Source organism: Furipterus horrens, unplaced genomic scaffold, assembly GCF_987537825.1.
Source record: "Furipterus horrens unplaced genomic scaffold, mFurHor1.1.pri manual_scaffold_10, whole genome shotgun sequence".
Taxonomy (NCBI): domain Eukaryota; kingdom Metazoa; phylum Chordata; class Mammalia; order Chiroptera; family Furipteridae; genus Furipterus; species Furipterus horrens.
In genome coordinates this window covers 42,623,668-42,645,631 of record NW_028327180.1, presented here as the reverse complement: position 1 = coordinate 42,645,631, position 21,964 = coordinate 42,623,668, and the positions used below count along the sequence as shown (strand labels likewise).

General features: G+C 49.7%; 2 protein-coding genes across 4 annotated transcripts; one reads left to right on the top strand and one right to left on the bottom strand.

Annotated features, from left to right (window-relative positions):
• The first annotated feature begins 31 nt into the window (after window positions 1-31).
• On the top strand, window positions 32-8,743 carry KRI1 (KRI1 homolog). The gene is made up of 19 exons (XM_090289562.1): window positions 32-154; window positions 265-338; window positions 1,016-1,121; window positions 1,470-1,575; window positions 1,831-1,885; window positions 1,963-2,009; window positions 2,300-2,393; window positions 2,485-2,562; window positions 2,842-2,975; window positions 3,295-3,421; window positions 3,507-3,602; window positions 3,693-3,863; window positions 4,848-4,923; window positions 5,025-5,113; window positions 5,198-5,324; window positions 5,414-5,544; window positions 6,907-6,971; window positions 7,078-7,176; window positions 7,797-8,743. Exons 1-19 carry the CDS (start codon window positions 61-63, stop codon window positions 8,131-8,133), a joined length of 2,106 nt encoding a protein of 701 aa, XP_090145688.1. The 5' UTR covers window positions 32-60; the 3' UTR covers window positions 8,134-8,743.
• ATG4D (autophagy related 4D cysteine peptidase) lies at window positions 8,360-14,196 on the bottom strand. Of its 3 annotated transcripts, XM_090289563.1 has the most exons (10): window positions 13,617-14,188; window positions 13,010-13,093; window positions 12,752-12,925; window positions 12,214-12,490; window positions 12,076-12,140; window positions 10,767-10,897; window positions 9,854-9,932; window positions 9,700-9,776; window positions 9,497-9,616; window positions 8,360-8,945 (listed from the first exon to the last, which is right to left on the bottom strand). In XM_090289563.1, the coding sequence occupies exons 1-10, from the start codon at window positions 13,846-13,848 to the stop codon at window positions 8,766-8,768; spliced, it is 1,419 nt and encodes a 472-aa protein (XP_090145689.1). In that variant the 5' UTR covers window positions 13,849-14,188; the 3' UTR covers window positions 8,360-8,765. The 3 variants fall into 3 exon arrangements, with proteins under 3 accessions (XP_090145689.1, XP_090145691.1, XP_090145690.1); XM_090289565.1 differs by lacking the exon at window positions 9,497-9,616 and having other exon boundaries at window positions 13,617-14,196; XM_090289564.1 differs by lacking the exon at window positions 13,010-13,093 and having other exon boundaries at window positions 13,617-14,190.
• Between the last annotated feature and the right edge of the window lie 7,768 nt (window positions 14,197-21,964).

Below are 21,964 nucleotides of genomic sequence, written 5' to 3'. Positions count from 1 at the left end.
GAGCAGCCCCGCCTCCTAGGGCGCTCGCCGTACGCGTGCGCAGTGGACTGCAGGGCCGCCATGCCGGAGCCGCGCAGATCTTCTCCCTTGCGGGTAAACGCGGCGTTTGCTGCGCGGTACAGCCGCTACCGGGAACGCGAGGAGCTGCAACGGCGTGAGTGCGGGGCACATGCTCGTGGGCCGCCAGCACTGCTGGGCCATCGGGAAGTGAGGGTTGATATGATCCCCCCACTCTGATCTGGGGGGCTCCCATCTGCCCCGCAGTGAAAGATCGATACCGGGACCGAGACAGCGGAGAGAACTCCAGCTCCGAGTCTGACTCCAGCGACGAGAGCGTGGTGAGCTTCCTCACCCCGGCCTCGGACGTATGGGAGGCATTCAAGCCCCCCACCACATTCCGACCCCAACTACAGCGGTCGGCTAGCACGCAACCCCCGCCCCGAATCCCATGATTGTTGGCGCCCTCCGCATCCCCAGGGGATAGCCAAATCCACCTCCCCATTCCCCCTCCACGCTACGGATCCAGCAGCTCATCCTGATGTATTTGGTGTGACCCCTCTCTCTCCCCCTTTTTATCTTCTGAGATTCTAACCATTTCTGTTTCCTACTCTGTCCCCAAGTGGGGCATCTGCCACAGGGGTCTGGCTCCCAGCTTCTTCCCACATCAGCCACATCATCTTCCCACCTCACTGTGCAGCCCAATCCCTCCCACTGTCCGCCAGAGCCATCTCTTCTACCCGCCTCTTGTCCTCAGGAAGTACCCGCCCTTTGTCTGCTACCCTCCCCTGTCTCAGATCCTAAACTCAGAGCCCTTCCTCCCTTCTCTTCCTGTTTGACACCCCGTCACTGCACCTGCCTCTCCCCATTGGGATCCCTTTCATTCCATCTAATGTATGCCCATCCCTCAATACTAATTCCCACACCCTCTCAGTCCACCTACCCCAGTTGCTTACTGCCCTCCATCGTTCTCACACCTCCCTTCTGAAGTCTGTTCCCAAACCTTTTTTTGCCCTAGGAATTTGACCCCCAGCAGGAGCGAAACTTTTACAGGACACTCTCCCTGTTGAAGAAGAAGGATCCCTGCATTTACCAGGAAGATGCTACCTTCTACCAGAGAACAGGTCTGGGGCTGCTCCTCTCCAAGGCCAAGGTTCCTCATGGCCTTATTGTCTGTTGTGACTAGTTAATGAATTGTTTTATGTCAAAAGTGCTTAGCAGAGTATCTTAGTTTATTACCTGTTGATGTTAATAACCATGTGCTTGGTACTGTTCAGAGCATGAGTTACTCACTGAGTAATCATTGCCAGACACGATCAGGTGGTAGCTAGTATGGTAACTATTGTACATCTGGGAACTGGTGGCTTGGAGATTTGAGGCCTATGTGTGCCCCTGGCCCAGCCCAGTGGGGTTCTGCCTAGGCAAAGAGGGGAGTTGTTGGTAATGGCAGGTGTCTTCTGGTGATTCTGCAGGATCACCCTCAGAGAGCGAGGAGGAACTGTCAGCTGAGAAGCAAAAGAAGGTGCGGCCCATGTACCTGAAGGACTACGAGAGGAAGGTTATCATGGAGAAAGAAGGGTGAGGAGAATGCCTGACACATGCCACCCCCTGCCCTGCCTTCTCAGAGCAGGTGGATGGATAGGGGTCTTAGGGGCAGGGGTGGGAAGAATCCAGTGACTCACCAGAATTGAAGGAACACCAGAGAGCAGGTTCCTTCATGAGAGCCTGTGCCCCATTGGCGTCCCCATCTGCTGCTTATAACTGCCCCCCACCGCACTGGGACAGACGGTCTGTGGGGAGTCTGTTTTGAAGCCCTGATCCTTCCTTGCCCAGCAAATATGTTGATGAGGAGAATTCAGATGGGGAAACCTCCAAGCAGAGACTTCAGGTGGGTGGGGTGGAGGTTGCGTGGGGGCTGGGGAGCAGAGGCTGGACTTGAGGCCCACGACACCCTCTCTTGAATAGGTCTTGTCGAAAAGTTATGTGGAAGAACAGCAACAGCTCAAGGAAAGGTGAGTTGGGCCAGAGAGTGACCAAGTTAATAGGAGTTGAGGCTCTGGGTTTAGACAGGCCTGGATTCAAATCCAGCTCTCACTAATGGTTGTGTGCCCTTAAGCACGTTACTTGCTTTCACCATGCCTCAGTTTCCTGATCTGTTAAATGGGCTTGATAATGCCTTCTGTGTCTCAGCACTACTCTGCACTTGTCAGGGAGAATTCGGGGCTTAGTGAATAGGGTTAATCTTGGGACAGTGGGCAGGGCTAACCTGGCTGTTTTACAACTTGTTCTCTGATGTGGGCAGTTTCCGAGCATTCGTGGAGGACAGTGAAGAGGATAGTGCTGGGGAAGGTGGTTCCAGGTTGCTGCAGAAACGCACCAAAACCAAGGAGGAGAAGGTAAGTGCTGGGGCCCCCGTTGGACCAGGGGTATTGGCAGGTATGCAGCATTTGGGCTCCTGCAGACCCTCAGTGCTGGCTTTCCCCCCAGGCCCAGGAGGATGCCGACTACATTGAATGGCTGAAAGGGCAGAATGAGGTTCAGAACCCTGAGATCCTGAGAGACTTGGTGAGTTTCTATGCATAGTTGCTGAAGGACTACACTGCCTTTTCTGCCTTTGTCCAACCTTTTTCCAGAAACCAACCCTTGAAGCGGTAGCTAAGAGCCCATACTGTGAAGATGGTTGTGCTTCAGTTTCTACATGTATGAAGTAGGAATAGTGCCCTTCATCTATTTCATAGGCTGGCTGTGGAGTTTTAGTTACCTGAATCCACTCGATGCCCACGTCCACCCTCCTTCCCTGCCTCTGAGTGTCTAACCTCAGTCCTGTCACCTCTTTACTCCCAGACTCACCTCAAGGAATATTGGAACAACCCAGAGCTGGATGAAGGAGAGAGGTTCCTACGGGATTATATCCTCAACAAGCGTTATGAGGAAGAGGGAGATGAGGAGGAAGAGGAAGGGGAGGAGGAGGATGAAGGGTGAGCAGCCATGTTTTCACCAGGGACCTGGAGCCAACACTGGCTAGAAAGCAAAGAGCACCCATGTTTACTTTTTCACACAAATGGTAGCAAAGTTAGTCATCTGTGAGGAAGAGCCATGGAGTGTGGGCTCTGGAGTCAGGCGGTACTCGTTCAAATCCTCACCCTGCTGCTAGAAGTCTGTGCCTCAGTTTCCCCATCTGTACAGTTGGGGTAATGGTGGCACCTACCAGAGGGTTCTTGGGAGGATTGACTATATTAATACTGCTCATACACAGAAGTTTGGCTGACCCCAGCCCTGCTCTCTCTTGTCCCTCAGGGTCCCAGGTCCCCCGGTCCAGCTGTCTGTGGATGACTCCTCAGACGAGGGGGAGCTGTTTCTGAAGAAGCAGGAGGACTTTGAGCACAAGTACAATTTCCGCTTCGAGGAGCCAGACTCAGCCTTGGTAGGTTGCTAGGGCTGTGACTTGGGTGGAGCTAACCCACGACAGCCAGGCTGAGAGAACCCAGAAGCATCACTTCGGCCCACAGGTCAAGACCTATCCTCGGAGCATTGCATCCTCCGTGCGCCGCAAGGATGAGCGCAGGAAGGAGAAGAGAGAGGAGATGCGGGAGCGAAAGAGGAGGGTGAGTGTGGGGGGAGGGTGGGTGCAAGAGGGCCTCTAGCCTGTGGAGAGAACCCGTACCCTCTCTCTCCATCTGGCCTGCCACCCACAGGAGAAAGCAAAAAAACAGGAGGAACTTAAGCAGCTGAAGAACCTGAAGAGGAAGGAGATTCTGGCCAAGCTGGAGAAGCTGCGGCAGGTCACAGGCAACGAAACAGTGGGCTTTGAGGAACAGGACCTTGAGGACGACTTTGACCCTACCCGGCATGACCAGCTCATGCAGGTATGGCCCCCACAGCCAGGCCCAGTCATGCAGATAAATGCTTGGGATTGTGGCTCTGGAATCAGTGGTGGTTCTTGGCTGTGTAGCCTCAGAGAGTGATTTGACCTCTCTGAGCCTTTTTCCCTGTCTATAAAGTGGGTCTAACCATAGCATCTACCATAGAGCTGTTGTAAGGTTAGTTGGAGAGGAATACACATAAAAGTATAGTTGGTAAGTGCTCAGGAAACAGTGAGTTGCTATATTTCCTTTAAGCTCATTTATTGCACCATTAATATTTATTGTGTTTCTGGAAATATAACATAAGGCCATAGAAATAGGTGATGCAGACTGTATGGGGAGCAGTGGGGACCACAGGAGCCCCAAAGAGGCTCCTGACCAAGCTTGGGAAGTCAGGGCAAAGGACTAAGGATGTAGGTAAAACCAGGTGAAAACCAGACTGGGGGGATGCTATATAGTTGGAGTTTAGCCTTCACTTTTTAGATACTTTTCTCTCCTGAGCTTTAGTTTCTCCATAGAATGGAGGTATTTTCTGTCTCGAGGTGCTTGTGCAAATGTGAGATGTAGCCAGTATTTGGCATATAGTGGATACTCAATAAATGACTTGTTTAGCAATATCTACCTTTGCCAGGCTCTGCACTGGGCGCTGGGGTTTCAGCCCTTTGGAGTTCATGGAGTGGTGAGAACCAGTCTAATATTCACTGACTACCCGCTATATGCCAAGCACCAGGCAGCATAGAGGTCCCTGCCTTCTCAGAGCCCCCAGTCTAGTGGCAGGTACTTAACTACTGTATGGTTAGAACCTGCAGGGTTCTGAGTGGTGACGGGGACATGCAGGAGGAGGTGGGGTCTAAAGAGGAGTCCTTTGACTGGCTTTGTCTGGCCCACATCAGGAGCTGGGTCTTAAGAGGGAGCCATGTAAGGTACAGGGGTAAAACTGCCTGGCGTGTTGGGCCCTGCTGACCCTCCTGGCCTCCGGCCCTGCAGAAATGCTTCGGGGACGAGTACTATGGCACGATGGAGGAGGAGAAGCCACAATTTGAGGAAGAGGAAGGGCTTGAAGGTGAGGTAACTGGACAAGGGTGAGAGTGCCGGGCCTAAAGCCTGAGGTCCCATCCTGAGCTCCCCCGGGCCCATCCCTGCCTGTCTATTCTCTGGAACCAGATGACTGGAACTGGGACATGTGGACTGGGCTGGAGCAGGGTGGAGACTGGAGCCAGCAGGAGCTGCACTGTGAGGATCCAGACTTCAATGTAGGTGCCATAGGCAGGAGGGTGAGGGGGTGCCTTGGAGGGTCCCAGGGGCTGAGGGCTGGTCTGACGTGCTTGTCTTGGCAGATGGATGCTGACTATGACCCCAGCCAGCCGCAGAAGAAGAAGCGTGAGGCACCCTCAATGGGCAAGAAGAAGCGCAAGTCACCCTTTGCTGTAGCTGTAGGGCAGGAGAAGCCTGTGTTCAACCCCGGTGAGGCCCTGGTGGGCATGCGGTGGGTGGGCAGGTGCTCTGCAGGGCCAGCACACACACTCAAGCATCCCAGCCCTCTGCCCATGCAGGGGAGAAGACTTTCGAGGAGTACCTGGATGAGTATTACCAGCTAGACTATGAGGACATCATCGATGACCTACCCTGTCGATTCAAGTACCGCAATGTGGTGCCCTGTGATTTTGGGCTCAGCACTGACGAGGTAGGACCCCAGGTGGGCACAGGACACAGGAGACAAGAGGGAGCACAGAGCCAGCAGTTGCTGCCACACGACCTGTTTCCTTATATCAAAAATGATAAGGATAATAGTGCTAATGAGAATACTAATATTTCCTGCCTCAAAGGGTTTCTATGAGATGGGGGGGATTCAAACAGCCCCTTGTAAGTATTACAGTTGACCTTTAACAGTGTGGAGGTTAGGTTGCTGACCCCTGTGCTGTCAAAAATTCGTGTATAACTTTTGATTCCCCAGAAACTCAGCTATAGTTGGCCCTTCGTAGCTATAGTTTCTCATCCGTGGATCCTACCTTTGCAGATGCAGAAAGCTGACTATACTAATACCCTGCTGTTGACTGGGAACCTTACTGATAACCATAAACAGTTGATTAACATGTATTTTGTATGTTATACATTTTATATACTGTATTCTTACAAGAAAGTGAACTGGAGAAAAAAATGTTAAGAAAATTAAAAGGGAAATACATTCATTGTATTTACTGAAATAAGTCCACACATATGTGAACCCATGCAGTTCAAATCCGTCTTGTTCAGGGGTCAACTGTACTTTTAATTCTATTACTGTGTATCAGCAGCAGGGTGGCCATTAAGACTAGGTGGGCTCTGGAACCGGATGGTCTGGGTTCACATCCCATCTTTGCCACTCGCCAGCTATGTGACCTTGGACATGTAACTCAAGGCTCTGTGCCTTAGTTTCCCATCTATAAAACAGGCTTAATAACAGTGTCCCCCCCCCCCCCCCCCATGGCTGTGGAGCTGAAAACGATATGTGGCTCTTTACATGGCACTTGTCCCTTAGTCATCCATGATGGCTGTTGTTGCTTGACTATTCTTGGTCAGCAAAAATAGCTGTTTATTGAGCTTATGCCATCTGCATTCACTCATTCTCAACCACCTCCCAATAGGTTCTGAGGGGATGCCTGCCTCCTAAATGAGGAAACTGAATCCTGGAGGCAGGAGCCTGGAGGTTGAGGACCTGGGTCTTGCCTGTAATTTGCAAATCTAGCGATTGGCATAGAGACCCCTGTCTGGAGGCTGCTGGGACCATGGTGCATGGGTGAGGGCTCCAGGGCCTTGGAAGCTGAAATCAGCCACTTCTTGGATGTGTGACTTGGGGCAAGGAACTATTTTCTGACCTGTTTCCCCATCTGATGTCCTCTGCAAAAGACATGGATTAGCATCCACAGACCTGGGTTCTCTCTCACCATCAGGACATTGCTGCTGGGTGGTACTAGCAGTGCCCTGCTTTGACTGATGAGGTTACTAAGGCTTAGAGTAAGGACACGCACCCCGCCCCAGCATGATCCCACTCTCCCTTCCTGTGCAGATCCTCACTGCTAATGACAAGGAGCTGAACCGGTGGTGCTCCCTGAAGAAGACCTGCATGTATAGGTGACAGGGTGGGGCCGGACCAGGTGGTAGGGAGGAGGGGCGGGCAGGCATGCATGGGAACCTCCCAGAGCATCCAGTGACGGGTGTGTCTGCTGGGTACCCAAAGGTCGGAGCAAGAGGAGCTGCAGGACAAGAAGGCGTACAGCCAGAAGGCCCAGAACATATGGAAAAAGAGGCAGATTTTCAAATCTCTCTGCCCAGAGGAGTGAGTGTTTCTTACCAAAGGAGGGTGGGCTGGGGAGCACACCAGGCCTGGGTTTGAGTCTCACTGTGTCAGCCATTTGTTGTATGACCTTGGAATTGGGCCCTTCCCTCTCTGAGTCCTGGGTTCAAACCCTGGCTGGGCTACAGTTATATGACTTTGGGCAAGTCATTTCCCATCTTGGGACCTATTTCCTCATTTATAAAATGGGTTTAAAGATGGTTCATTTCTTGTTGGGCTTTTTAAGTGAATAAATTCATGTAAAGTGCTTAAAACAGTAAATTCTGTATAGGTTATAGCTTCTGATATGTTATCATTTCCTGGTATATAGAGCAGTGATGAGTTTCTGGAGTTGATTGAAAGCTGGAATGAGTTAATTTATGTGAGTAGCTTAGTGTAAGCCCAGGCTTAAAGACCAGAATTATCAGCAACACAGTCCAGCCTCAGGGTTCAGTAGAAAAACCCAGTTTTTGTGTCAGATGCAGGTATGAATTCCAGGCAGGCCTCTGAACTGCTGCAATGCCATCTCTAAGCCTCTTCTTTTCTCATCTTTAAAGTGGGGGATGTGCACCCAGGAAGGGGCCTAATCATGCCTGGCCTCATTCCCAGCTTTCCTCCCCCAGGATAGGCACACCCACGGAAGCCACAAGGAAGCCACAGAGAGACAAAGCCAGCCTGCAGGGGCAGCTGCTGTCATCTGATGGGGCCTGCAGGAAGCAGCCCCAGCCTGAGAGCCCCTCAGCACAGAAAGGGGCCTCTGTGTCACCTACGGAGAAGTCAGTCCCTCAGAAGCGGAGGAGGGGCAAGAAGGCTCGTCTCCTGGGCCCCACAGTGAGGCTTGGAGGACAGGAGTTCAGCCACCAGAGACTGCAGGCCTTTGGTCTCAATCCAAAACGGCTGCACTTCCGCCTGCTGGGCCGGCAACGGAGGAGGCAGCAGAAACCCAAGAATGGCCCCTGAGTTTGATGGAGCAGGCAAGGGCCTGCGTGGTCCTTTCCTTCAATCAAGCCCCTGAATGCACCCCTTCTATTAACTGTATAGACCCGCACGTCTCCCTGTGGGCAAGGGAGAATTCCCATCTTACAGATGTGGAAGCTGAGGGCTACTTAAACTCCAGGAGACTTGGACACCTCACCTTGAGATGCACCCCGAGTCCCACCTCTCAAATGCTGGGTCCAGCCATAGCTGAGATCAAGTCAGACGGCTTTATTAGCCCTGAGCAGCCATCGTTCCCACACCACCACCAGCCCTTGGCAGGACAGGGACTTTGAAGGTCAGTGAGGGGCACAGGTGTCCAGTGCAAACTACAGTACATGAGTCAGGCCCTGAGTGGGTGCCTAGGAGCCTGCCTGTTGTCTCTCCCTCCCTACCTTGTGAGGAGGGCCCAGCTGGCAGGAGGCAGGCCTGTGGGCTCTGTCCCCAGCTTAGTGGCCTCAGCCTGGAGGTTTCCTAGGCTGGTCTCAGCTGTACTTATCAAGGGGGTGAAGGAGAGGGAAGTACCATCACCACCAGAGTTCATGCTCCCATACCCAATGTGACATAAATAAAAAAATAAATAGTGTTTGTCCTATCTTCTCCCCCATCCTGTCCCTTTATAAAAATACAAAGTCCTCAGAGCTTGGGCGCTTGGCCTTGAGTCTCCCACTGTGAGGGAGCTGCAGAGTTGGCTGGGGTAACTGGGAGCAGAGGTTGTCCAGGTTGTGGTCCTGAGCATGGCCCTCGGCCAGGGTGAACATGGGGTACCGCTCTGTGGTCGAGGAGGAGCTGAGGACCTGGTGGGAAGGAGAGAGCAGCTCAGCCCCAAAAGCGGGAGCTGCTCTGTACCCTGCAGGCTTAGTTATCCTAGGGCAATGACTGGGCCAGCCAATCAGCACCTTCTATTACCCAAGACAATGTTCAGGTCAGTGGTGAGCATGTGACCCAGTGCAGGCAATGAAAGGTAGCCCTAAGGTTTTTAGTGTGTGCTGGGAAATCGGGGCTCCCTTTCCACTGAACTGGGAGTGCCCAGGAAGGCTGACAGCCAACCCTTGCCACCATAAGGGTAAAGCCCAGATAGGCGAGTAGAGCCAAGAGACAGGGAAGATTCTGCCACTTAAGCTCCCGAGTACAGCTGTCCCCCAGGGCAACAAAGCCCCTAACTTTTCATATTATGCTCCCCTTTTGGGTCAGTTCAGAGCTAGGCTTTTGTAACTTGTGGGCAGGATGATAATCTTGACAACACAGGCTAGAAGCAGCCTCCCAGGTCTGCTGGCCTCAGGCCTCTGTTCCTCTCCCACTCCAGCCTGTGTCTCTTCCCTCACCCGCCACCATTCCTCTCGCTCACCCTGGTCAGCTCTGAGCACAGTGTTTCAAACTCCTTCCTGTCTCCAGCATAGAACCCCACAGTACAGCTTGGGTCCATCTTGGCGAAGGCCATCTTGCGGGGTGAGGTGCAATGGAAGGACTGAGGCAGACAAAGGAGGGGAGCTCAGGGGGCCCCAGCTCCCACCACATGCCCCCAACCCCACCCTGGGGGTCCCAGCTCACCTCTAGGGGGAAGTTAGCCTGGCTGACATCCACAGCAGGCTGGCAGTAGTGGGGGTCCAGGTAGAGAAGGGAGTCATCTGCAGGGGAGGAGGTATAAGTGGGGGGTGGGGATGGGTAAGGTGAGGTAGGATGGAGAGGGATGGGGCACGCCTACCCTGGTAGCCGATGAAGTACAGTGAGTGCCGTGGCTTGCCCCCCATAATGCCCAGGCACAGCTCGGAACGCAGAAGCTCCTGCAGGGAAGAGAGTGGGCAAAGGTGAGGACTCAGGGCAGGTGCTGTCAGACAGTCCCTCAACAAATGCTTAGCAAACACCCAGTGTGTGCGAACCCAGGCCTGTGCTGGGCCCTGGGGAGTAGCAGTGACCAAGGTAGACATTGCCTTATGGAGCTGACATGTAGCAGACAAACAAGAGAAGATTACTGAGTTATGTGTCACAAAGTGATTATACTGGGAAAAGAATAAAGGAGGTGAGGGGGCTCTGAAATTGTAATTAGGGGAGCCAGGAAAGGCCTCACTGGGGGGTGATGTTTCAGCAAAGATGATAGATGAAAATCTCAGGAGGCTCCTATGGCTGCAGCAGAGCCAGCGAGGAGAGCAGGAACAGATGAAGGGAAGGGACAGGGACAGGATGCAGGGTCCTGTGGGCTGTGGGGAAATCTCTGGACTTTATTCTGAGTGTAAACACACTGGGGTCTTTCCAGCTTTGCTGTTCCCTTTGCCTGGAACATTCCTCCTCCGGCTCTTCATGTGCCCCTGGCAGGAGAGGGGCTTTCTTAGGTTGTGCAGCACCCCTACCTGCCCTTCTTCATTAGTTTTCGTTCCTTTAGCCTGAGTTGTAACACCGAAGCTGTCTCTTTGGTTCCAGGTTCACTGCCTGTCGTTAGTGTTTACCCCCAGAAGGAACAAATTTTTGCCTGTTTAGTTCTGAATCTCCAGCAGCCGGGAGACTGCTTGGGAGGTGCCCTGTAACTACTGGATAAACTAAGGAAGGAAGCATGTATACCTAACCCAAGCTGAAAAAACCTGGAGGGCTCCTGGGGGAGACATGGGTCTGGCGGAACCTACCTTCACGCAGGGCACATACACAGGGTTGAGACTCTCGCCACCGAGCCGCATGGGCACCAAGATGACCACAGACTTCCACTCAGCTGTGGGGTCCGGCCTAGCCACCAGACGTGCCACATCCGCCTTGTACACTAGAAGGACAGGAGAGCAGGTCATCTCGTGCCCTTCAAGCTTCAGAGTATGTCCCTCCATCCCCAGGGGCCCAACCTTGCCCAAGCAACCCCTGTAGGGGGTGATACTCCCATTTTAAGAGGAAGTCTTTCCAGAGCCCCCAAATTCCCTCAGTCATAGGGCCCCCATTTTACAGAGAGCAACAAAGGCCCTGAGAGTTGGATGAAGAACATATAGCCAGGAGGAGGGGGAGCCTATCCCCAGCCCCAGGCCTGACTGGCCCTCATGATTCCGTGTCTGGGTTTACCAGTACAGAAATGGGAGCATGGAGCAGTCCTCAACCGAGTGGCCCTGTGTGTCCCTCCGCTTCAAGTCCGACCTGCTGCTGTCTGTTCTCCCCCTCCTCCCTCGCTGGTGCCCAGAGAAGTGGATTCAGCCCTTTTTGGAGACACAGCTGCTATGATCTGATGCTTGAGTCCCCCCCCAAATTTGTATGTTGAAATCCTAATTCTAAGGTGATAGTGTGGAAAGTGTTTAGGTCATTGAGGGTGGACCCCTCAAGAATGGGATTACTACCCTTATAAATAAGAGGTACCTCCCAATTTTTAAAACTATGTAGAGTGACTGATGTCAACTAGATTTATTGTGGTAATCATTTCCAATGTATAGGGTGGAGCAAAAGTAGGGTTACAGCTGTGAGTACACAAAACACAGAGTTTATTCTTATACTATTATGAATTATTGTATTATTTTCCATACAAACAACTGTAACCCTACTTTTGCCCCACCCTGTACATAAGTAGCGAATTACAATGTTGTATACCTGAAACTACACTATTGTTATAGATCAGTTATGCCTGAATGGAAAATAGATAGACAAAAAATAAAAATGACACTCCAGAGAGCTTGCTTGCTCATTCTGCCATGTGAGGACACAGCAGAATGAACCAGGAAGTGAGCTCTCACCAGACACTCAATCTGCCTGTACCTTACGTCCTTTATTCTTCCACTTGGGGAGAAGACCCTGAAGTTTATTCTCCTGGATCTAGAGGGAGTGGAGGGATCCTGAACATCTCTCCCTGTGTACGCCTTGAATCTGACCCAGAACTTGTTTCAGCCTCCGAGAAAGGTGGGGCCTAGGAGGCAGCTGACTGGCCCAGGATGAGAAGCCCATGACCTTGATTATGAGAAACCTCACCTGTACAGTCCTGAGAAACGTATACCACCAGGTGGGTGACCTCTGAGCAGCTCTCCACAGCTTTCCTGGGGCCGAGAAGAAAGACTTGAGTTCCTTGGGGTACCCAGTGGCTCCCATGTCCCCTGCCGTGGCTCTCACCTGAGTATATGTGCCACAAGAGATGGCCCATACCAGTCACCTGCCTTCTTGCCTGAGCTCTGCCCGAGCTCCACCAGCTGGTGTAGGCCAAAGGGGGCCTGGGGGTGGTCAGCGAACCAGGACACAATCTGCCGATGCCGGCGTTCCTGCTCCAGCTCAGGGGCGTTCTGGGCCCAGCGCGGAGGCATACAGTGGGCAAGCCCATGGTGCCAGTTGGGAGAGGCCAGCCCTGATGGCTCAGGGGGGCCCAGGCCCGCACTCTCAGCCCATGTCCAGTCTGGTGGGGATGGAGTACATTGTCAACCAGAGCCAGTGTGTGGGAGTCACAGTTCCCATTTGCTCATGCTTTACACACAATTCTAATGCTCCTGAGACCCCACATTTAACAATTTTCACATTCCTGAAATTTATAAATAGCACTAACTCCCCCCTAAAACGTACTTCATATGCAATTGTAACATGACTTCAAACTTTAGTTACAAACAATTCTAACACTGCTGACCTATGTGGCAGGCTCATACTCCCGGTGTGCCCTCACCTCTGGGCAGGAAATGCAGCAGGAGGCCCTGTGCCAGCATCATCTGTCCACTTCGCAACATGCAGCCCCAGCCGCAGTCTGAAGTCAGGCAGCCCCCAGCAAAGGGCGGGAAGTCTCGGCGGTATGTGAGCCACAGGCGGGACACAAAGTCCCTTTGGAAACGCTGGATGTCACCTATAAGAGCAGGCTTGTCAACTTCACCAGGAACAGCCCTGGGGGCCTCTCCCAACCCTGACCTGGGGCGACCAGCTAGCTCACCCTCACTCTCAAAGCAGTAGCGGCGGCCACAGAGGTGGACACTGGAGATCTTGCTAAACCTTGTCCGGCTTTTGACTGCCCAACCTGTAGAGGTGTGGGGTTGCGAGATGTCGCAGGGGTAGTAACACAATAGTTATGACAGCAACAGCATTTCCATCCCCCACTTGAGAAATGGGGACCATCCTGCTCCCATCTCAGAAGCAGCACTGGGGAATCCCTGCCATATCCTCTTAGATGGAGGTGGGGCCCCTAGGAACAGCCACACCAGTGTCTGCCATCAATTCAGTATGAATTAAGGCAGTTCTGATTATTGTGCCCATTTTACAGAAGGGGAAAGTGGATACACAGGGAAGTAAAAAAGCTTACTCAAGGTAATAAGGGGAAAGACAGGATTTGAAAACACATTCCTTGTAGGACCTGCCACAGATCGCCCTGGGCTGGGTAGGGCGGGGGACCTACACGTGACTCACAGAACAATGGGTGGAATACTCAGAATACAGGGCAGGGTCAGGTTCCTTGACTCCCACCGACCCCTAAGCCCCTTGTCTGGCCAAACCCTCACTTCACTCACCCCAGAACTCACACCCTGGGTCGAGTCCCTCCTTACCGTACTTGACGTTGTTCCAGGCAGTCAGCAACTTCGCCTTAAATTTGTCCACTTCGTCCGGCTCCCCGGAGGCGGCCCCGGACGAGCCCAAGGCAGGGCCGCTGGCTCCGGAGGGTGCCAGGCCGTTGGGGTCCGGGACTCGGGGCCCCCGCGTCCTGCGGCCCTCGGGGCGGCGCACGTCATCGGGGCTCCCGCTCTTGTACTGCGCGGCGGCCGGCGACACGGAGTTCATGGGCGCGCCGGGCAAATGGTCCGAAGCCTGGGTTGGGGCCGCGCGCCAGTGCCCCAGGGTCCAGGATGTGTCCGTGACACTAACACCCTGGAAAGCGCTACTCCGCCCCTGACGCAGAGACAAGGCCCCCGGGCAGGGCGCAGGACGCTGTCACCGCCGTCGCCGCCATTTTAGCGGCCCTGGCCCGGGAGGAAGGCGGGCGTGACACTTGCGGACGCCCCGCCCCAGTCCCCAGCCTTGTCTCAGGTCCCTGTCCTGTGTGGCCGCAATGGGGCCTCCAGACACGGCGGCACCCCACGACCCCTACACTCCGCCCCCCGATTGTCTTATCGTAGCACCCAGGCTCGCCGAGCCCCTGCAGGCCCTTATCGGAGGCCCCAGAGCTGAGAAGCCCCACCCCTGCCCTGCCCCGCCTCCTCCTGAGCGCTGGGGACCCATCTCCTGGCGGGGGCCTAGGAGCCTGTAGGCATCTGTCGGAGTCTCTCTGGGTACCAGAGCGCCCCTCAGAACCCTCCTCGGCCTGGGGCCAAACCTGCATGTGACACCCCCTCCGCACCCCACCTTTCACTCCCCACCCCCAGCCACACCTCTGCGTGCCTCAGTTTCCCCATGAGCAAAAGGAAGCTCAAATACACGCCACAACATAGGGGAATCTTCGTAATAATTTTGCTAAGGGAAAGAAGCCAAACAAAAAAGATGATAATACTCTCTAGTCCTATTTCTATCAAACGCTAGAAAGTGCAACCTCTTAATACCATTAGTAGTTGCCTGGGGGTAGGGTGGGGAGAGGCAAGAGGGAGGAATTTAAAAAGAACCAGAGGATACTTTTTAGGGTTGGGGGTATATTTAGTACCTGAATTGTGGTGATGGTTTCTAGGATGTGAAAACTCATCGGAGTGTACGCTTTAAATGTGTGTGGTTTGTTGTATGTAAATTATACCTTAATAAAGCTGTAAAATAATTTCAATGCATCTAACTCAGAGGAATGTTAGAAGGAGGAGCTAAATTCATCTGTGTTAAGCTCTTAGCATGGCATCTGAGGCACAGTTAGCCCTCAGCGAAGGCCAGCCACAACCTGGAAGGCGAGATGACAATGTAGTGGACGTTGTAAACCACAGAGAGGGTGGCCTCTAGTGGCCAGCCCAGGGGGCACTGTCCTCAGCTGGCTTCACAAAGTCAGAGGATTTGAATGAGGGTGTGGAATGTGAAGAAAACAAAAAACGACAGTCACCTCACTGACTTTCCCTCTGCTCTCCCTTCACTCACTTTGCTTCAGCCACACTTGCCTCCTTTCTCAAACTCAGCAGGTACTGTTCCACCTGAGATATCTGCATGGCACCGCCTGAACCTCCTTCAGGACTTTGAATATTCAAAGATCACCTGAAGGGTGATCTTCCTCAAAATTCCTACCCATGCCCATCCCTGGGCTCCTTTCCCCATTCCTTGCTATATATTTTCCCAGAGCAGTTACCACAACCTGATACGTCAGCTCAGCCTGCTGTAGCAAACACTGCAGACTGGATGGCTGAAAAAACGGACATTTATTTCTCAGAGTTCTGGAAGGTAGAAAGAAGGTTGAGATCAGGATACCAGTAGAGCTGGGATCTTGGTGAGGGCCTCTTCCTCGTTATGTCCTCCCATAGTATCTCCTTGCAGAGAGAGAGAAAGGGAATGAGAGAGGAAGAGAGAGAGATGGAGACACCTCAGGTATCTTCCTCTTTTAATTTTTATTATTTTTATCCTTACACAAGGACAATTTTTCATTGCTTTTAAGAAAAAGAAATGGAGAGAGATAAACAAGAAGTCTAACTCCCGGCCAAGATAGAGGCTTAGGTAGACATGCTGCATCTCCCTTCACAACTAAGAAGCAATACACTACCTCACAACTGAAGACAACCAGATGTTCAAGAAAATCGAGCTGCATGGAAACCCAGCAAACAAAGATATAAAGAAGAAATACTCATCCAGACAGGTAGGAGGCGGGGAGCCAGGGCGGAGAGGGTGTGGTGTGGCAGCAGCAGCAGCAGCAGCAGCAGCAGCAGCGGCAGTGGCTGGCTGGTAGAAAGAGCAGTCACACATTTTAAAGAGTAGGGAGGGACACCTAGGGAGTGCTCCCAGTACCACACCAGACTGCATAGCTCACGGTTCCTGTGCTGGGTAAAATAAAACCTCGTTGCCTCTGACTGTGAAAACGAGTAAGGGTTGGGGCAGAGGAAGAAACTACTGGTCTCTCAGTAGAGTCCATTTGTTCAGAGAACCCCCTTAGCCCTAGAACGTCTGAAGACCCACCCACTCTGGGAACCACAACAAGGGCAACAACTAGAGGAGCACCAGTCACACACAGGCAATGGGAGAAGTGCCTGGAAAATGGGCGAGTGCTGAGCAAGTGGCATTGTTCCATCTCAGACTCCTCCCCCATGTACAGAGCCACAACGTGGTGAAATTGGTTGCCCAGTACTGACAAATACCTAAGACTCCACTCTTTACAACCTAACAAGTGCAATAGCTCTACCTAAGACACAGAGGCAAACACAGGAACCTATTAAGTTGAGGAGACAGAGAAATATGGCCCAAAAGAGTAAATGGATCAAGGTTCCAGTGGGAGAACTAAGCAACAAGGAGATAACCATCTAACAGATGCAGAGTTCAAAACACACTGGTTATAAAGATGCTCACAGACCTGACAGATATGCCTGAGTACAGCAAACACATAAGGGAAGAAGTGAAGACTGTGCTAAGTGAAACGAAGGAAAATCCATATGAAACCAATGGTGAAGGGAAGGAAACTGGAGTTCAAATCAGTGATTTAGAACATAAGAAAGAAATAAACAGCCAATCAATACATAATGAAGAAACAAGGATTGAAAAAAATGAGGAGAGGCTTAGGAACCTCTGAGACAACTTTAAACATGCCAACATCTGAATCATAGGGGTGCCAGAAGGAGAAGAGGAAGAGCAAGAAATTGAAAACTTGTGTGAAAAAACAGTGAAGGAAAACTTCCCAAATTTGGGGAAGGAAATAGACATACAAGTCCAGGAAGCACAGAGTCCCAAACAAGCTGGACCCAAAGAGGACCACACCAACACACATCATAATTAAAGTGCCAAAGGTTAAAGATGAAGAGAGATTCTTAAAAGCAGCAAGAGAAAAGAAGAGAGTTACCTACAAAGGGGTTCCTATAAAACTATCAGCTGATTTCACAAAGAAACTTTGTAGGCAAGAAGGGACTGGCAAGAGGTATTCAAAGTGATGAAAAGCAATGACCTACAACCAAGACTACTCTATCCAGCAAAACTATCATTTGGAATAGAAGGGCAAAGAAAGTCCTTTCCAGAGAAGGTAAAGCTAAAGGAGCTCATCATCACTAAGCCCTTATTATAAGAAATCTTAAAGGGACTTATTTAAGAAAAAGAAGTTCAAAACTATGAATAGTAAAATGACAACAAACTCACAACTATCAAAAACAGAATCTAAAAATAAAAACAAAAACAAACTAAGCAAACAACCAGAATAGCATCAGAATTATAGGTATAGGGATCATTTGGAGGGTTATTAGCAGCTGGGAGGGGGGAGGGGGAGAAATGGGGAAATGGTCCAGGGATTAAGAAGCATAATTGGTAGGTACAAAATGGACAGGGGGAAGTTAAGAATAATATAGGAAAGGGTGAAGTCAAAGAACTTATATGCATGACCCATGGACATGAACTAAGTGGGGTGGGACTGCTGTAGGGAAGTGGGGTACTGGGCAGAGGGGAGCAAAGGGGAAAAAATTGGGACAACTATAATAGTATAATCAATAATATTTACTTAAAACAATAAACAAGAAGTCTAGTTGACATCTGTTAACTAAAAATAAAATAAAACATTTGTTCTAAACATAAAAATCCTTTATAAAATAAAATTATTTCATGAACAATTTTCACTACACACGAAAAATATCTAGAGCAGTGCTGTCCACTGGAAACATAGTGGTGAGATATAATTTTCAATATTTTAGTAGCCATGTTAAAAAAAGTACAACCCAATTAAAAAATAAGTAAGAAATCTGAACAGTCATTTCTCCAAAGAGGACATACAGATGGCCAACAGTTACCTTAAAATGTGCACTAATTCACTAATCAGCCGGGAAAGACAAATGAAAACCACAATATCACCTCATACATGTCAGAATGGCTATCATCAAAAAGACAAGAGATAACAAGTATTAGCACTGAGCATAATGCCCTCAAGTTCCATCTACATTGTCACAAATGGCAAGATTTCCTTTTTATGGCTGAATAATATTCTATTATACATATATAGTGGAACTTAGACTTCTTTATTGTTTCCATCTCTTAAGCTATTGTAAATAATGCTGCTGTGAATATGGGGATGCAGATATCTTTTTGAAACAGTGTTTTTATTTTCTTCAGATATATTTCCAGAAATAAAACTGCTGGATCATATATGGTAACTCTATTTTTATTTTTCTGAGGCACCTCCACACCATTCTCCACGGTGGCTGCACCATTTATATCCTCACCAACAGTACACAAGGTTTCCCTTTTCTCCATATCCCACCAACACTCATTATTTCCTGCTCTTTTTTGACAATAGCCATTCTGACAGGTGTGAGTTGATATATACGTGTTGGCCTGCTGTACATCTTGTTTGGAAAAATGTTCAGATCCTCCAAAAAGACATATTGAAGTCCTAATGGCTGTGATCTTATTTGGAAATAGGCTCTTTATCAATGTAATTAGTTGAGATCATATTGGATTAGGAAGGGGCCTGAATCCAAGATGATTGGTGCCCTTATAAGAAGGGAAGACAGAGACACACACACAGGGAGAAGGTTATGTGGCCATGGAGGCAGAGATTGGATTACATAGCTGCAGGCCAACCAGAAAACGCCAGTAACCACCAGAAGCTAGAAAGAGGCAGGGAAGGGTTCTACCTGCTCATGTGGAGCCTTCAGAGAGAACATGGCCCCAACGACTCTCCAACTTTGAAATCTAGCTTCCAACCCTGTGAGAGAAACCACTTCCGTTTTTCATTTTGAAAATTCTTGCCCGAGGATATGTTCATTGATTTTAGAGAGGTGGGGGGAAAAGAGAGAGACATAAAGAGAGAAACAGCTGCCTCCTGCACGCACCCTGACCAGGGACCTGAATGTGCCACTTGGGTATGTGCCCTAACTAGGGATCAAACTTGTGCGATGCTCCAACCAACCAAGCCACACGGGCCGCAGCCAATCCACTTCTGTTTTAAGCCACCCAGTTTGTGGTGATTTATTACAGCAGTTCCAGAAAACCAGTGCATGTAGTGTATCCCTCCTCTCATCCATGCCTCATCTTGCCCATCACCTGCTCTGAGACGCCTGTCCTGACCTCTAACTTGCACTAGACTTCCTTATGTATTCTCAGACTTCCCCTGACCACAAGTATAAGAATTCCTAATCATTGTATCATTGCTTGTTAATCCCTGTGTCCCATGTGAGAGCCCCACAAAGATGAGTGAGAACTGTCCAATGGCCATTAGTTTTTTAAGAACGTCCATCACCACTTGCAGCATACCCACACAGGGGCCAACAATGACCATGAGAGAAGCAAGCTGCACCTGCTCTCCAGTGCCTCTTGTATTGAAACACACAAGGTGCACAATAACTGTTTGTTAAATGACTAAATACAGTAAGTGATTATAGAACTTAGTTGTTTTCAGTCTCCTCCCAGCTGTTTCTGAGTCTCCACAGCTGACTTCCTCAACTTCTTCAAGCCTTGCCTTAATGGCTTTAACTGTCTTAAGTCATTTAACCCTCAGCACAACCCTATACAGTAAGTTCAAATATTATCCCCATTTTGCAGATGAGGAAGTAGAGGCTCAGAAATAGAGACAATATGATACAGGAACCACTATTATTTGCAGTGGTCATCTTCATAGTCATCATGCATTTACAACTCAGAAAGCAACCCAATAAAAACATGGGCAAAAGATTTGAACAGACTCTTTACAAAAGGAGACAACTGGATGCCACACAGCACATGAAAAGATTCTCAGCATCATTAGCCATCAGGGAAATGCAGAATACACAGTAATCCGATGCCACTACAAACCGTTGGAACAGCTAAAATGAAAACACTGACCTTACCAAGTATTGGCATGGAATAGAGGAACGGGAACATTTGAAGTTCATGCAGTTTATTGTACATCACTGATATCTCAATAAAATTGAAAAAACAAAAACAAAAACAAACCAAATCAGTGTAGTAGCATTAGGGCACCAATGCAAAATTGAACTTGAGTGGAACTCAGTAAGGTAGGATTGCTTTCTGGTGACTGTATTTTGGCATCAGTACATGACTTTTATCGCAATTCCAAGAATATTTTCGTGCCTCTCCACCCAGTTTCCATGCCTCTTCGTGAAATAAATCAGGCTCTAGAAACCCCTCCCAGGCTAAGCAGTTGCTAGAATAAACTACATTCTCTTGAAGAAAACGTAAATATGTGGATAGATGTTTTCTCATGACAGATGAGGCTTTCCTTGTCCAGCTTGCTTGCTTGATTGCTTGGAACCATCCATCTTGCCTCACATGCCTCTCTTGCACTGAGAATTGTGTGAGAGAATGCTCTAGAAATGGCTGTGTTCATCATGCCTTTTTGACTGAAAGTTTGCAAAACTATATTTTCATTCAACAAATATCCTGAGCATCTACTATGTGCCATGTTGTGTGCTAGATTTGGGGCTGCGGCAATGGATAACATAAATATACCGCTGTCTCTTCTTGGGATCTTAGAGGTGAGATGTGGGAGACAGGTCATCAACTCATTTATACAAATAATTACATAGTTATAAGTTTAATAGGGTCTTGTAAGAAAACACAAGCTATTAATAAGGGGAAGTAATCTAATTTGGGGACTTTGATCCAGGACATCTCTGAGGAAGCCACATTTAAGATGTGCTGTGTATTAGTCAGAATAGGTCAAGTTTCACTGCAGTAACAAGCAAGTCCAAAATGCAGTGGCTTAACACAACCAAAGTTTATTTCTCCCTAATTTTCCTCATCCTGCATGGGTTGTCAGGGACTCAGCTCCAAACAGTTATTCAGGGTCTAAGCTGACAAGGCACCCACCATCTTGCGGTGGAATTCATCACCTCAATTGCCATAGAGAGACAAAAGGGAGACTGGAAGTGAGGGGGCTTTTTGATGCCTCTGCTCAGAAGTGAGTGACACACTACTCACATTCAAATGGCTGGAATTAGTCAAGGGAGGTGAGGCCCCACGTCCAGGCGCCAAATGAGGCTGAGCTGCCTCCAACACCCCGGCTTGGTTGGAAACTACTCTGTCCAGCAGAGGTTTTACGACCACGGTGGAACAAATCTATCCAGGACACTGTATTTTGTCTGGGGGGTAGGGAGGCAGCTGTTTTCTCTAGTGGAGAAAGTGCAAGACCTCCATTCCTCATGCTTTTTATTGACAAGGGTATGCATGGGAGACACAAGGTCAAAATTCATAAATCATCAATTAGCTTTTAGGTGCCTGGATTACAGTTGACAGTTGTAGATTATAGATATCAATATAGAGGGCACAGTGACCAGTCTGTGTTAGGGTCTATTAAACATCTCGATGGCACACTGGCATTAGGTGCAAGGTTTCTTACATTCCTTGCTAGAGATTGTTTATAGTTAATTGAGAGATAAGAAAAGCAGAGCAAGCTCCAAAGCATAATAAGCATTCTTTAAGTCCAATTCCCATGGAAACCCTCTGAGTGGCCTTTGGTCCTGTCTCTCTCACAGCCTTCCAGTGTTCTGTTGAGACTTAAACACTTCCCAGGGTAGGGGGGAAGCCTGGCTCATGGCCCAGGCTACAATTCCTGAAACCACAAGGAGCGGTTCCCCACAGGGCGGCACTTAGTTCAATGTGCTTTTTCATTCAGTAGATATTGGTCTACCCTAGAAATGTCTATTATGGAATCTTAACAATGAGTACTAGTAATTAGCAAAAAAAAAAAAAAAAAAAAAGAGAGAGAGAGAGAGAAGAGGGAGATGCATTTCTGGCAGAATGAACAGCACATTCAAAGACAATGTAAGCAAAGATACACTGGGTCTATGGACTCAAAATTCAGACAGAAAAGAAT